The sequence below is a fragment of the Biomphalaria glabrata genome, chromosome 1 (assembly GCF_947242115.1).
Source record: "Biomphalaria glabrata chromosome 1, xgBioGlab47.1, whole genome shotgun sequence".
In the NCBI taxonomy this organism is placed as follows: domain Eukaryota; kingdom Metazoa; phylum Mollusca; class Gastropoda; family Planorbidae; genus Biomphalaria; species Biomphalaria glabrata.
The window spans coordinates 62,431,647-62,445,243 of NC_074711.1; the positions used below are offsets into that span (position 1 = coordinate 62,431,647).

At 46.9% G+C, this 13,597-nt stretch overlaps 1 protein-coding gene across 4 annotated transcripts in view; it reads left to right on the forward strand.

The window, feature by feature from the left end:
* Positions 1-13,597, forward strand: part of LOC106058303 (uncharacterized) — a 29,983-nt gene that overhangs the window by 10,111 nt on the left and 6,275 nt on the right. For all 4 annotated transcript variants that reach the window (XM_056006592.1, XM_013215696.2, XM_013215694.2 and 1 more), the window contains exons 4-5: positions 1,313-1,411; positions 2,574-2,587. In XM_056006592.1, the coding sequence (XP_055862567.1) occupies positions 1,313-1,411; positions 2,574-2,587 (113 nt within the window). The remainder of the gene's footprint in view (positions 1-1,312; positions 1,412-2,573; positions 2,588-13,597) is intronic.

Genomic DNA, 13,597 nt, shown 5'->3' on the forward strand with positions numbered 1-13,597 from the left:
TTTGTTACCAAATAAATAGTGAATAGTTGTAAAAGTGGTGTATTTTTATGAAAAAACTACTTGCATTAGTGATTTAAAAAATTAGATTTTTCGCTTTTAGAAAAGAAAAATGTAGTCGTTGCATCAGAACTTTGAATGGACTAAAATATTATGATGTCGGATTTTCAATATCTTTTCTAGTTTACGAGATCTAAACTGGACGGACGGACAGATATTTCACACAAAACTAAAAGCGTCTTTTCCCCTTTTCGGGGCCGCTAATAAAACTTACATCAAGAGTTATTTTAAGCAAACGTTGACTGTCAATTTTTTCATCAATATAGTCACTGTAAACTGTAAATACTTTTCCCATGTTCCCAACTTAAAGCAAGCTAATAGACGGGCTATAAAAAATCAATACTTGATACAGTTTAGGGATGCGTGCATTCGGTACACACTTCTCAGTCTCACACAGTTAAGGAAATACAACATCTGCTTTGTATCTTCTTATCTAATCTAATAAAGACATTGCTTTAAAAAAAAAAAGAAGATAATTACGTCGTACTCATGTCCCCACGTCAATCTAGCCATGCATGTTAATTATTGACTTATATTCTGCCAAAGATTTTTATCGGATTAGCTCATTAAAATTAAAATCACCTACAGACTTAGGACAAAACCAGATTAAATTTTTAGCCGCTCTCTGAAAGCGGTCTATGGGAACAGTTTCTAAAGTCAAAACTTTTTGTATTTGAATAACTGCTACTAGAGAACGTGAAGGGGGGGGGGGGGGGGCTGATTCTAACAACAAACCAATTTGTTTCTCTCGTCAACCTGTCATTCAATTCAAGCTTTAGATCTTTTCATAAGCAACCAAGCCAATCTTTGCCGAGTGTGGGAGATAGGGTTACACTTTTATTCTTAAAAGCACATCGTTGCTTGCCATTGACAATGACCTGCTGTTAAATTATTAACCTATTACAAACCAAAATGTATCCAAATGACAATTACATTAAAAAAATAGTTTTTCAAGCGTATCTCACACCTGTTTCCAAACATTTCAATGGATCTCACTTTGATGACCGAGTCGTATTAATCGGAAAGGAAAACTTAATTCTTGGGTTCTCAGAATGAATATTGACAATATAATACTTCAATACAACGAAACGAAATGTTAAGGAAGCGATATTGTGTACTTTGATATTAAAGTTTCAAAGAAAAAAAATAATGTGCGGTTCTCTAGCAATAGTATTGATGTATAGACTTAGCGAAATAATGATTTCATGCAACATTCTTTTCACTAGTCTGAGTATTTGTTTCTGTTTGATTGCAGGTCTGAGTGTCCTGCCGCCATATTATGGTGACGGCTACGATGGTTATGATGATGGTTATGGTCGTTACATTGGTGAACGTGGTGGAGTCTTTAGAAGATGTAAGTGTTGGGAAGTAGAGATCAGAGTTTCTCAAACTGTCTTTCTAGGGTTCTAAATAGTGTTCCCCGCAAATAAGTATTTTAAATAATGTTCACGAAGAGCTGGATTTGAGTAAGTGTAGACAGTAGGCATGATTAGAGTAAGTGTAGACAGTAGGCATGATTAGAGTAAGTGTAGACAGTAGGCATGATTAGAGTAAGTGTAGACAGTAGGCATGATTAGAGTAAGTGTAGACAGTAGGCATGATTAGAGTAAGTGTAGACAGTAGGCATGATTAGAGTAAGTGTAGACAGTAGGCATGATTAGAGTAAGTGTAGACAGTAGGCATGATTAGAGTAAGTGTAGACAGTAGGCATGATTAGAGTAAGTGTAGACAGTAGACATGATTAGAGTAAGTGTAGATAGTAGGCATGATTAGAGTAAGTGTAGACAGTAGGCATGATTAGAGTAAGTGTAGACAGTAGACATGATTAGAGTGAAGGCTGGTAACCCTCTTCAATCTTCAATGTATGAAACTTAGTAAGTGTAGACAGTAAGCCAACCACTTTGCCACTCAGCTACCGCGCCTTCAGTTAAAACTGTGGGACCATGAGAATTGTGGACCTGTATGGTAGTCCGGTAGGGTGGAGCATTTGTTTCATGTGTTCTGTGAGATGCGTCTTGTTGGGCTGTAGAAGCACACATTTTGTTATTTATAGTTCTCATTTTGTTTTCTATCTCTTGTTTTTATTTTTTTCTGTGCATTTCAGAGTTCAATACCGTTGAAAAAATAAATATAAAATGTTAGATTCTAAACATTGAATAATCTGGATTTTTTTCGGGGTTGGGGGGTGGTGGATTGAATTGAATTAACAGACTTAGGAAAGTAGATCTAACATATTTATGTTATGTGCACTGCCCCTAAGTATGCCCTTCCTCCTAATTGTGCTGTGCACGGCCCCATAAGTGTTTTGGAATCTTAAAAAATGAAGAAATCCGATGCTAAGAATTGTTGAGTGAGTAAAGAACGAAAAAATTGTTTCAACTTTTCCATGAAATAGTTTGTGTGTCCAAAGAAATAATTTCAACTAGAGTATTAGATTAGACTCGTGTAAAGATTGACAGCTTCCTTGCCTTCAATACGTAGACTTCAGTCAAATTACAATCTCTGATTTATTTCAGATGAAAGAAGATTGGTGAGTAAATACACGTTTCTTTGTCCTTCATTTTGCCCTTCCATCTGCCAGTCGGACTCTCTCTCTCTCTCTCTCTCTCTTTGTTTCTATTCATCTTTCTTTTCAACTTGGTTGTCTTTTTGTGTGTGTGTGTGTGTGTATCTCTTTGACTCTCTCTCGCTCTTTTTTTTTCTTATGCTTTCTTTCTCTATAAAGTTTTCTCTCTTTCTTTCTCCCCCCCCTCATCTCTCTGGTGTACTCTCCCTCATCTCTCTGTCTCTCCCTCATCTCTCTGTCTCTCCCTCATCTCTCTGTCTCTCTCTCATCTCTCTGTCTCTCTCCCTCATCTCTCTGTCTCTTCCTCATCTCTCTGTCTCTCCCTCATCTCTCTGTCTCTCCCTCATCTCTCTGTCTCTCCCTCATCTCTCTGTCTCTCTCTCATCTCTCTGTCTCTCCCTCATCTCTCTGTCTCTCCCTCATCTCTCTGTCTCTCCCTCATCTCTCTGTCTCTCTCTCATCTCTCTGTCTCTCTCTCATCTCTCTGTCTCTCCCTCATCTCTCTGTCTCTCCCTCATCTCTCTGTCTCTCCCTCATCTCTCTGTCTCCCCCTCATCTCTCTGTCTCTCCCTCATCTCTCTGTCTCCCCCTCATCTCTCTGTCTCTCCCTCATCTCTCTGTCTCTCCTTCATCTCTCTGTCTCCCCCTCATCTCTCTGTCTCTCCCTCATCTCTCTGTCTCTCCCTCATCTCTCTGTCTCTCCCTCATCTCTCTGTCTCTCTCTCATCTCTCTGTCTCTCCCTCATCTCTCTGTCTCTCCCTCATCTCTCTGTCTCTCCCTCATCTCTCTGTCTCTCCCTCATCTCTCTGTCTCTCCCTCATCTCTCTGTCTCTCCATCATCTCTCTGTCTCTCCCTCATCTCTGTGTCTCTCCCTCATCTCTCTGTCTCTCTCTCATCTCTCTGTCTCTCCCTCATCTCTCTGTCTCTCCCTCATCTCTCTGTCTCTCTCCCTCATCTCTCTGTCTCTCCCTCATCTCTGGGGCTCTCCCTCATCTCTCTGTCTCTCCCTCATCTCTCTGTCTCTCTCTCATCTCTCTGGTGTACTCTCTCTCATCTCTCTGTCTCTCCTTCATCTCTCTGTCTCTCCCTCATCTCTGGGGCTCTCCCTCATCTCTCTGTCTCTCCCTCATCTCTGGTGTACTCTCCCTCATCTCTCTGTCTCTCCCTCATCTCTCTGGTGTACTCTCTCTCATCTCTCTGTCTCTCCCTCATCTCTCTCTCCCTCATCTCTCTGTCTCTCCCTCATCTCTCTGTCTCTCCCTCATCTCTCTGTCTCTTCCTCATCTCTCTGGAGTACTCTCTCTCATCTCTCTGTCTCTCTCCCTCATCTCTCTGGTGTACTCTCTCTCATCTCTCTGTCTCTCCCTCATCTCTCTGGTGTACTCTCTCTCATCTCTCTGTCTCTCTCCCTCATCTCTCTGTCTCTCCCTCATCTCTCTGGTGTACTCTCTCTCATCTCTCTGTCTCTCCCTCATCTCTCTGTCTCTCCCTCATCTTTCTTGTGTACTCTCTCTCTCATCTCTCTGTCTCTCTGTCATCTCTCTGGTGTACTCTCTCTCATCTCTCTGTCTCTCCCTCATCTCTCTGTCTCTCCCTCATCTCTCTGGTGTAATCTCTCTCATCTCTCTGTCTCTCCCTCATCTCTCTCTCTCTCTCATCTCTCTTTTGTACTCTCTCTCATCTCTCTGTCTCTCCCTCATCTCTCTGGTGTACTCTCTCTTTTCTCTCTGTCTCTCCCTCATCTCTCTCTCTCTCCCTCATCTCTCTGGTGTACTCTCTCTCTCATCTCTCTGGTGTACTCTCTCTCATCTCTGTCTCTCCCTCATTCTCTCTCCCTCATCTCTCTGGTGTACTCTCTCTCATCTCTCTGTCTCTCCCTCATTCTCTCTCCCTCATCTCTCTGGTGTACTCTCTCTCATCTCTCTGTCTCTCCCTCATCTCTCTCTCCCTCATCTCTCTTTTGTACTCTCTCTCATCTCTGTCTCTCCCTCATCTCTCTGGTGTACTCTCTCTTTTCTCTCTGTCTCTCCCTCATCTCTTTCTCTCTCCCTCATCTCTCTGGTGTACTCTCTCTCTTCTCTCTGTCTCTCCCTCATCTCTCTCTCCCTCATCTCTCTGGTGTACTCTCTCTCATTTCTCTGTCTCTCCCTCATTCTCTCTCCATCTCTCTGGTGTACTCTCTCTCATCTCTCTGTCTCTCCCTCATCTCTCTGGTGTACTCTCTCTCATCTCTCTGTCTCTCCCTCATCTCTCTGTCTCTCCCTCATCTCTCTGGTGTACTCTCTCTCATCTCTCTGTCTCTCCCTCATCTCTCTGGTGTACTCTCTCTCATCTCTCTGTCTCTCTCTCATCTCTCTGTCTCTCCCTTATCTCTCTCTCTCCCTCATCTCTCTGGTGTACTCTCTCTCATCTTTCTGTCTCTCCCTCATCTCTCTCTCCCTCATCTCTCTGGTGTACTCTCTCTCATCTCTCTCTCTCTCCCTCATCTCTCTGGTGTACTCTCTCTCATCTCTCTGTCTCTCCCTCATCTCTCTGGTGTACTCTCTCTCATCTCTCTGTCTCTCTCTCATCTCTCTGTCTCTCCCTCATCTCTCTGGTGTACTCTCTCTCATCTCTCTCTCTCCCTCATCTCTCTGGTGTACTCTCCCTCATCTCTCTCTCTCTCCCTCATCTCTCTGGTGTACTCTCTCTCATCTCTCTGTCTCTCTCTCACCTCTCTGTCTCTCCCTCATCTCTCTCTCTCTCTCCCTCATCTCTCTGGTGTACTCTCTCTCATCTCTCTCTCTCTCCCTTATCTCTCTGGTGTACTCTCTCTCATCTCTCTGTCTCTCCCTCATCTCTCTGGTGTACTCTCTCTCATCTCTCTGTCTCTCCCTCATCTCTCTGGTGTACTCTCCCTCATCTCTCTCTCTCCCTCATCTCTCTGGTGTACTCTCTCTCATCTCTCTGTCTCTCGCTCATCTCTCTGTCTCTCCCTCATCTCTCTGGTGTACTCTCTCTCATCTCTCTGTCTCTCCCTCATCTCTCTGGTGTACTCTCCCTCATCTCTCTCTCTCTCCCTCATCTCTCTGGTGTACTCTCTCTCATCTCTCTCTCTCTCCCTCATCTCTCTGGTGTACTCTCTCTCATCTCTCTCTCTCTCCCTCATCGCTCTGGTGTACTCTCTCTCATCTCTCTCTCTCTCCCTCATCTCTCTGGTGTACTCTCTCTCATCTCTCTGTCTCTCCCTCATCTCTCTGGTGTACTCTCCCTCATCTCTCTCTCTCCCTCATCTCTCTTGTGTACTCTCTCTCATCTCTCTGTCTCTCTCTCATCTCTCTGTCTCTCTCTCATCTCTCTGGTGTACTCTCTCTCATCTCTCTGTCTCTCCTTCATCTCTCTGTCTCTCCCTCATCTCTGGGGCTCTCCCTCATCTCTCTGTCTCTCCCTCATCTCTGGTGTACTCTCCCTCATCTCTCTGTCTCTCCCTCATCTCTCTGGTGTACTCTCTCTCATCTCTCTGTCTCTCCCTCATCTCCCTCTCCCTCATCTCTCTGTCTCTCCCTCATCTCTCTGTCTCTCCCTCATCTCTCTGTCTCTTCCTCATCTCTCTGGAGTACTCTCTCTCATCTCTCTGTCTCTCTCCCTCATCTCTCTGGTGTACTCTCTCTCATCTCTCTGTCTCTCCCTCATCTCTCTGGTGTACTCTCTCTCATCTCTCTGTCTCTCTCCCTCATCTCTCTGTCTCTCCCTCATCTCTCTGGTGTACTCTCTCTCATCTCTCTGTCTCTCCCTCATCTCTCTGTCTCTCCCTCATCTTTCTTGTGTACTCTCTCTCTCATCTCTCTGTCTCTCTGTCATCTCTCTGGTGTACTCTCTCTCATCTCTCTGTCTCTCCCTCATCTCTCTGTCTCTCCCTCATCTCTCTTGTGTACTCTCTCTCATATCTCTATCTCTCCCTCATCTCTCTGTCTCTCCCTCATCTTTCTTGTGTACTCTCTCTCATCTCTCTGTCTCTCCCTTATCTCTCTGTCTCTCCTTCATCTCTCTGTCTCTCCCTCATCTCTCTGGTGTATTCTCTCTCATCTCTCTGTCTCTCTCCCTCATCTCTTTGTCTCTCCCTCATCTCTCTGGTGTACTCTGTCTCTCATCTCTCTGTCTCTCTCTCATCTCTCTGGTGTACTCTCTCTCATCTCTCTGTCTCTCCCTCATCTCTCTTGTGTACTCTCTCATCTCTCTGTCTCTCTCATCTCTCTGTCTCCCTCATCTCTCTTGTGTACTCTCTCTCTTCTCTCTGTCTCTCTCCCTCATCTCTCTGTCTCTCCCTCATCTCTCTCTCTCCCTCATCTCTCTGGTGTACTCTCTCTCTCATCTCTCTGTCTCTCCCTCATCTCTCTCTCTCCCTCATCTCTCTGGTGTACTCTCTCTCATCTCTCTGTCTCTCCCTCATCTCTCTCTCTCTCCCTCATCTCTCTGGTGTACTCTCTCTCATCTCTCTCTCTCCCTCATCTCTCTCTCTCCCTCATCTCTCTTTTGTACTCTCTCTCATCTCTCTGTCTCTCCCTCATCTCTCTGGTGTACTCTCTCTTTTCTCTCTGTCTCTCCCTCATCTCTGTCTCTCCCTCATCTCTCTGGTGTACTCTCTCTCTTCTCTCTGTCTCTCCCTCATCTCTCTCTCTCCCTCATCTCTCTGGTGTACTCTCTCTCATCTCTCTGTCTCTCCCTCATCTCTCTGGTGTACTCTCTCTCATCTCTGTCTCTCCCTCATCTCTCTGGTGTACTCTCTCTCTCATCTCTCTGGTGTACTCTCTCTCATCTCAGTCTCTCTCTCACCTCTCTCTCCCTCATCTCTCTGGTGTACTCTCTCTCATCTCTCTGTCTCTCCCTCATTCTCTCTCTCTCATCTCTCTGGTGTACTCTCTCTCATCTCTCTGTCTCTCCCTCATCTCTCTCTCTCTCTCTCATCTCTCTTTTGTACTCTCTCTCATCTCTCTGTCTCTCCCTCATCTCTCTGGTGTACTCTCTCTTTTCTCTCTGTCTCTCCCTCATCTCTCTCTCTCTCCCTCATCTCTCTGGTGTACTCTCTCTCTCATCTCTCTGGTGTACTCTCTCTCATCTCTGTCTCTCCCTCATTCTCTCTCCCTCATCTCTCTGGTGTACTCTCTCTCATCTCTCTGTCTCTCCCTCATTCTCTCTCCCTCATCTCTCTGGTGTACTCTCTCTCATCTCTCTGTCTCTCCCTCATCTCTCTCTCCCTCATCTCTCTTTTGTACTCTCTCTCATCTCTCTGTCTCTCCCTCATCTCTCTGGTGTACTCTCTCTTTTCTCTCTGTCTCTCCCTCATCTCTTTCTCTCTCCCTCATCTCTCTTGTGTACTCTCTCTCTTCTCTCTGTCTTTCCCTCATCTCTCTCTCCCTCATCTCTCTGGTGTACTCTCTCTCATTTCTCTGTCTCTCCCTCATTCTCTCTCCATCTCTCTGGTGTACTCTCTCTCATCTCTCTGTCTCTCCCTCATCTCTCTCTCTCCCTCATCTCTCTGGTGTACTCTCTCTCATCTCTCTGTCTCTCCCTCATCTCTCTGTCTCTCCCTCATCTCTCTGGTGTACTCTCTCTCATCTCTCTGTCTCTCCCTCATCTCTCTGGTGTACTCTCCCTCATCTCTCTCTCTCTCCCTCATCTCTCTGGTGTACTCTCTCTCATCTCTCTCTCTCCCTCATCTCTCTGGTGTACTCTCTCTCATCTCTCTCTCTCTCCCTCATCGCTCTGGTGTACTCTCTCTCATCTCTCTCTCTCTCCCTCATCTCTCTGGTGTACTCTCTCTCATCTCTCTGTCTCTCCCTCATCTCTCTGGTGTACTCTCCCTCATCTCTCTCTCTCCCTCATCTCTCTTGTGTACTCTCTCTCATCTCTCTGTCTCTCCCTCATCTCTCTGTCTCTCTCTCATCTCTCTGGTGTACTCTCTCTCATCTCTCTGTCTCTCCTTCATCTCTCTGTCTCTCCCTTATCTCTGGGGCTCTCCCTCATCTCTCTGTCTCTCCCTCATCTCTGGTGTACTCTCCCTCATCTCTCTGTCTCTCCCTCATCTCTCTGGTGTACTCTCTCTCATCTCTCTGTCTCTCCCTCATCTCCCTCTCCCTCATCTCTTTGTCTCTCCCTCATCTCTCTGTCTCTCCCTCATCTCTCTGTCTCTTCCTCATCTCTCTGGAGTACTCTCTCTCATCTCTCTGTCTCTCTCCCTCATCTCTCTGGTGTACTCTCTCTCATCTCTCTGTCTCTCCCTCATCTCTCTGGTGTACTCTCTCTCATCTCTCTGTCTCTCTCCCTCATCTCTCTGTCTCTCCCTCATCTCTCTGGTGTACTCTCTCTCATCTCTCTGTCTCTCCCTCATCTCTCTGTCTCTCCCTCATCTTTCTTGTGTACTCTCTCTCTCATCTCTCTGTCTCTCTGTCATCTCTCTGGTGTACTCTCTCTCATCTCTCTGTCTCTCCCTCATCTCTCTGTCTCTCCCTCATCTCTCTGGTGTAATCTCTCTCATCTCTCTGTCTCTCCCTCATCTCTCTCTCTCTCTCATCTCTCTTTTGTACTCTCTCTCATCTCTCTGTCTCTCCCTCATCTCTCTGGTGTACTCTCTCTTTTCTCTCTGTCTCTCCCTCATCTCTCTCTCTCTCCCTCATCTCTCTGGTGTACTCTCTCTCTCATCTCTCTGGTGTACTCTCTCTCATCTCTGTCTCTCCCTCATTCTCTCTCCCTCATCTCTCTGGTGTACTCTCTCTCATCTCTCTGTCTCTCCCTCATTCTCTCTCCCTCATCTCTCTGGTGTACTCTCTCTCATCTCTCTGTCTCTCCCTCATCTCTCTCTCCCTCATCTCTCTTTTGTACTCTCTCTCATCTCTGTCTCTCCCTCATCTCTCTGGTGTACTCTCTCTTTTCTCTCTGTCTCTCCCTCATCTCTTTCTCTCTCCCTCATCTCTCTGGTGTACTCTCTCTCTTCTCTCTGTCTCTCCCTCATCTCTCTCTCCCTCATCTCTCTGGTGTACTCTCTCTCATTTCTCTGTCTCTCCCTCATTCTCTCTCCATCTCTCTGGTGTACTCTCTCTCATCTCTCTGTCTCTCCCTCATCTCTCTGGTGTACTCTCTCTCATCTCTCTGTCTCTCCCTCATCTCTCTGTCTCTCCCTCATCTCTCTGGTGTACTCTCTCTCATCTCTCTGTCTCTCCCTCATCTCTCTGGTGTACTCTCTCTCATCTCTCTGTCTCTCTCTCATCTCTCTGTCTCTCCCTTATCTCTCTCTCTCCCTCATCTCTCTGGTGTACTCTCTCTCATCTTTCTGTCTCTCCCTCATCTCTCTCTCCCTCATCTCTCTGGTGTACTCTCTCTCATCTCTCTCTCTCTCCCTCATCTCTCTGGTGTACTCTCTCTCATCTCTCTGTCTCTCCCTCATCTCTCTGGTGTACTCTCTCTCATCTCTCTGTCTCTCTCTCATCTCTCTGTCTCTCCCTCATCTCTCTGGTGTACTCTCTCTCATCTCTCTCTCTCCCTCATCTCTCTGGTGTACTCTCCCTCATCTCTCTCTCTCTCCCTCATCTCTCTGGTGTACTCTCTCTCATCTCTCTGTCTCTCTCTCACCTCTCTGTCTCTCCCTCATCTCTCTCTCTCTCTCCCTCATCTCTCTGGTGTACTCTCTCTCATCTCTCTCTCTCTCCCTTATCTCTCTGGTGTACTCTCTCTCATCTCTCTGTCTCTCCCTCATCTCTCTGGTGTACTCTCTCTCATCTCTCTGTCTCTCCCTCATCTCTCTGGTGTACTCTCCCTCATCTCTCTCTCTCCCTCATCTCTCTGGTGTACTCTCTCTCATCTCTCTGTCTCTCGCTCATCTCTCTGTCTCTCCCTCATCTCTCTGGTGTACTCTCTCTCATCTCTCTGTCTCTCCCTTATCTCTCTGGTGTACTCTCCCTCATCTCTCTCTCTCTCCCTCATCTCTCTGGTGTACTCTCTCTCATCTCTCTCTCTCTCCCTCATCTCTCTGGTGTACTCTCTCTCATCTCTCTCTCTCTCCCTCATCGCTCTGGTGTACTCTCTCTCATCTCTCTGTCTCTCCCTCATCTCTCTGGTGTACTCTCTCTTTTCTCTCTGTCTCTCCCTCATCTCTTTCTCTCTCCCTCATCTCTCTTGTGTACTCTCTCTCTTCTCTCTGTCTTTCCCTCATCTCTCTCTCCCTCATCTCTCTGGTGTACTCTCTCTCATTTCTCTGTCTCTCCCTCATTCTCTCTCCATCTCTCTGGTGTACTCTCTCTCATCTCTCTGTCTCTCCCTCATCTCTCTCTCTCCCTCATCTCTCTGGTGTACTCTCTCTCATCTCTCTGTCTCTCCCTCATCTCTCTGTCTCTCCCTCATCTCTCTGGTGTACTCTCTCTCATCTCTCTGTCTCTCCCTCATCTCTCTGGTGTACTCTCCCTCATCTCTCTCTCTCTCCCTCATCTCTCTGGTGTACTCTCTCTCATCTCTCTCTCTCCCTCATCTCTCTGGTGTACTCTCTCTCATCTCTCTCTCTCTCCCTCATCGCTCTGGTGTACTCTCTCTCATCTCTCTCTCTCTCCCTCATCTCTCTGGTGTACTCTCTCTCATCTCTCTGTCTCTCCCTCATCTCTCTGGTGTACTCTCCCTCATCTCTCTCTCTCCCTCATCTCTCTTGTGTACTCTCTCTCATCTCTCTGTCTCTCCCTCATCTCTCTGTCTCTCTCTCATCTCTCTGGTGTACTCTCTCTCATCTCTCTGTCTCTCCTTCATCTCTCTGTCTCTCCCTTATCTCTGGGGCTCTCCCTCATCTCTCTGTCTCTCCCTCATCTCTGGTGTACTCTCCCTCATCTCTCTGTCTCTCCCTCATCTCTCTGGTGTACTCTCTCTCATCTCTCTGTCTCTCCCTCATCTCCCTCTCCCTCATCTCTTTGTCTCTCCCTCATCTCTCTGTCTCTCCCTCATCTCTCTGTCTCTTCCTCATCTCTCTGGAGTACTCTCTCTCATCTCTCTGTCTCTCTCCCTCATCTCTCTGGTGTACTCTCTCTCATCTCTCTGTCTCTCCCTCATCTCTCTGGTGTACTCTCTCTCATCTCTCTGTCTCTCTCCCTCATCTCTCTGTCTCTCCCTCATCTCTCTGGTGTACTCTCTCTCATCTCTCTGTCTCTCCCTCATCTCTCTGTCTCTCCCTCATCTTTCTTGTGTACTCTCTCTCTCATCTCTCTGTCTCTCTGTCATCTCTCTGGTGTACTCTCTCTCATCTCTCTGTCTCTCCCTCATCTCTCTGTCTCTCCCTCATCTCTCTTGTGTACTCTCTCTCATATCTCTATCTCTCCCTCATCTCTCTGTCTCTCCCTCATCTTTCTTGTGTACTCTCTCTCATCTCTCTGTCTCTCCCTTATCTCTCTGTCTCTCCTTCATCTCTCTGTCTCTCCCTCATCTCTCTGGTGTATTCTCTCTCATCTCTCTGTCTCTCTCCCTCATCTCTCTGTCTCTCCCTCATCTCTCTGGTGTAATCTCTCTCTCATCTCTCTGTCTCTCCCTCATCTCTTTGTCTCTCCCTCATCTCTCTGGTGTACTCTGTCTCTCATCTCTCTGTCTCTCCCTCATCTCTCTGGTGTACTCTCTCTCTTCTCTCTGTCTCTCCCTCATCTCTCTCTCTCCCTCATCTCTCTGGTGTACTCTCTCTCATCTCTCTGTCTCTCCCTCATCTCTCTGGTGTACTCTCTCTCATCTCTGTCTCTCCCTCATCTCTCTGGTGTACTCTCTCTCTCATCTCTCTGGTGTACTCTCTCTCATCTCAGTCTCTCTCTCATCTCTCTCTCCCTCATCTCTCTGGTGTACTCTCTCTCATCTCTCTGTCTCTCCCTCATTCTCTCTCTCTCATCTCTCTGGTGTACTCTCTCTCATCTCTCTGTCTCTCCCTCATCTCTCTCTCTCTCTCATCTCTCTTTTGTACTCTCTCTCATCTCTCTGTCTCTCCCTCATCTCTCTGGTGTACTCTCTCTTTTCTCTCTGTCTCTCCCTCATCTCTCTCTCTCTCCCTCATCTCTCTGGTGTACTCTCTCTCTCATCTCTCTGGTGTACTCTCTCTCATCTCTGTCTCTCCCTCATTCTCTCTCCCTCATCTCTCTGGTGTACTCTCTCTCATCTCTCTGTCTCTCCCTCATTCTATCTCCCTCATCTCTCTGGTGTACTCTCTCTCATCTCTCTGTCTCTCCCTCATCTCTCTCTCCCTCATCTCTCTTTTGTACTCTCTCTCATCTCTCTGTCTCTCCCTCATCTCTCTGGTGTACTCTCTCTTTTCTCTCTGTCTCTCCCTCATCTCTTTCTCTCTCCCTCATCTCTCTTGTGTACTCTCTCTCTTCTCTCTGTCTTTCCCTCATCTCTCTCTCCCTCATCTCTCTGGTGTACTCTCTCTCATTTCTCTGTCTCTCCCTCATTCTCTCTCCATCTCTCTGGTGTACTCTCTCTCATCTCTCTGTCTCTCCCTCATCTCTCTCTGTCCCTCATCTCTCTGGTGTACTCTCTCTCATCTCTCTGTCTCTCCCTCATCTCTCTGTCTCTCCCTCATCTCTCTGGTGTACTCTCTCTCATCTCTCTGTCTCTCCCTCATCTCTCTGGTGTACTCTCTCTCATCTCTCTGTCTCTCTCTCATCTCTCTGTCTCTCCCTTATCTCTCTCTCTCTCTCCCTCATCTCTCTGGTGTACTCTCTCTCATCTCTCTGTCTCTCCCTCATCTCTCTCTCTCCCTCATCTCTCTGGTGTACTCTCTCTCATCTCTCTCTCTCTCCCTCATCTCTCTGGTGTACTCTCTCTCATCTCTCTGTCTCTCCCTCATCTCTCTGGTGTACTCTCTCTCATCTCTCTGTCTCTCTCTCATCTCTCTGTCTCTCCCTCATCTCTCTCTCTCTCCCTCATCTCTCTGGTGTACTCTCTCATCTCTCTGTCTCTCCCTCATCTCTCTCTCTCCCTCATC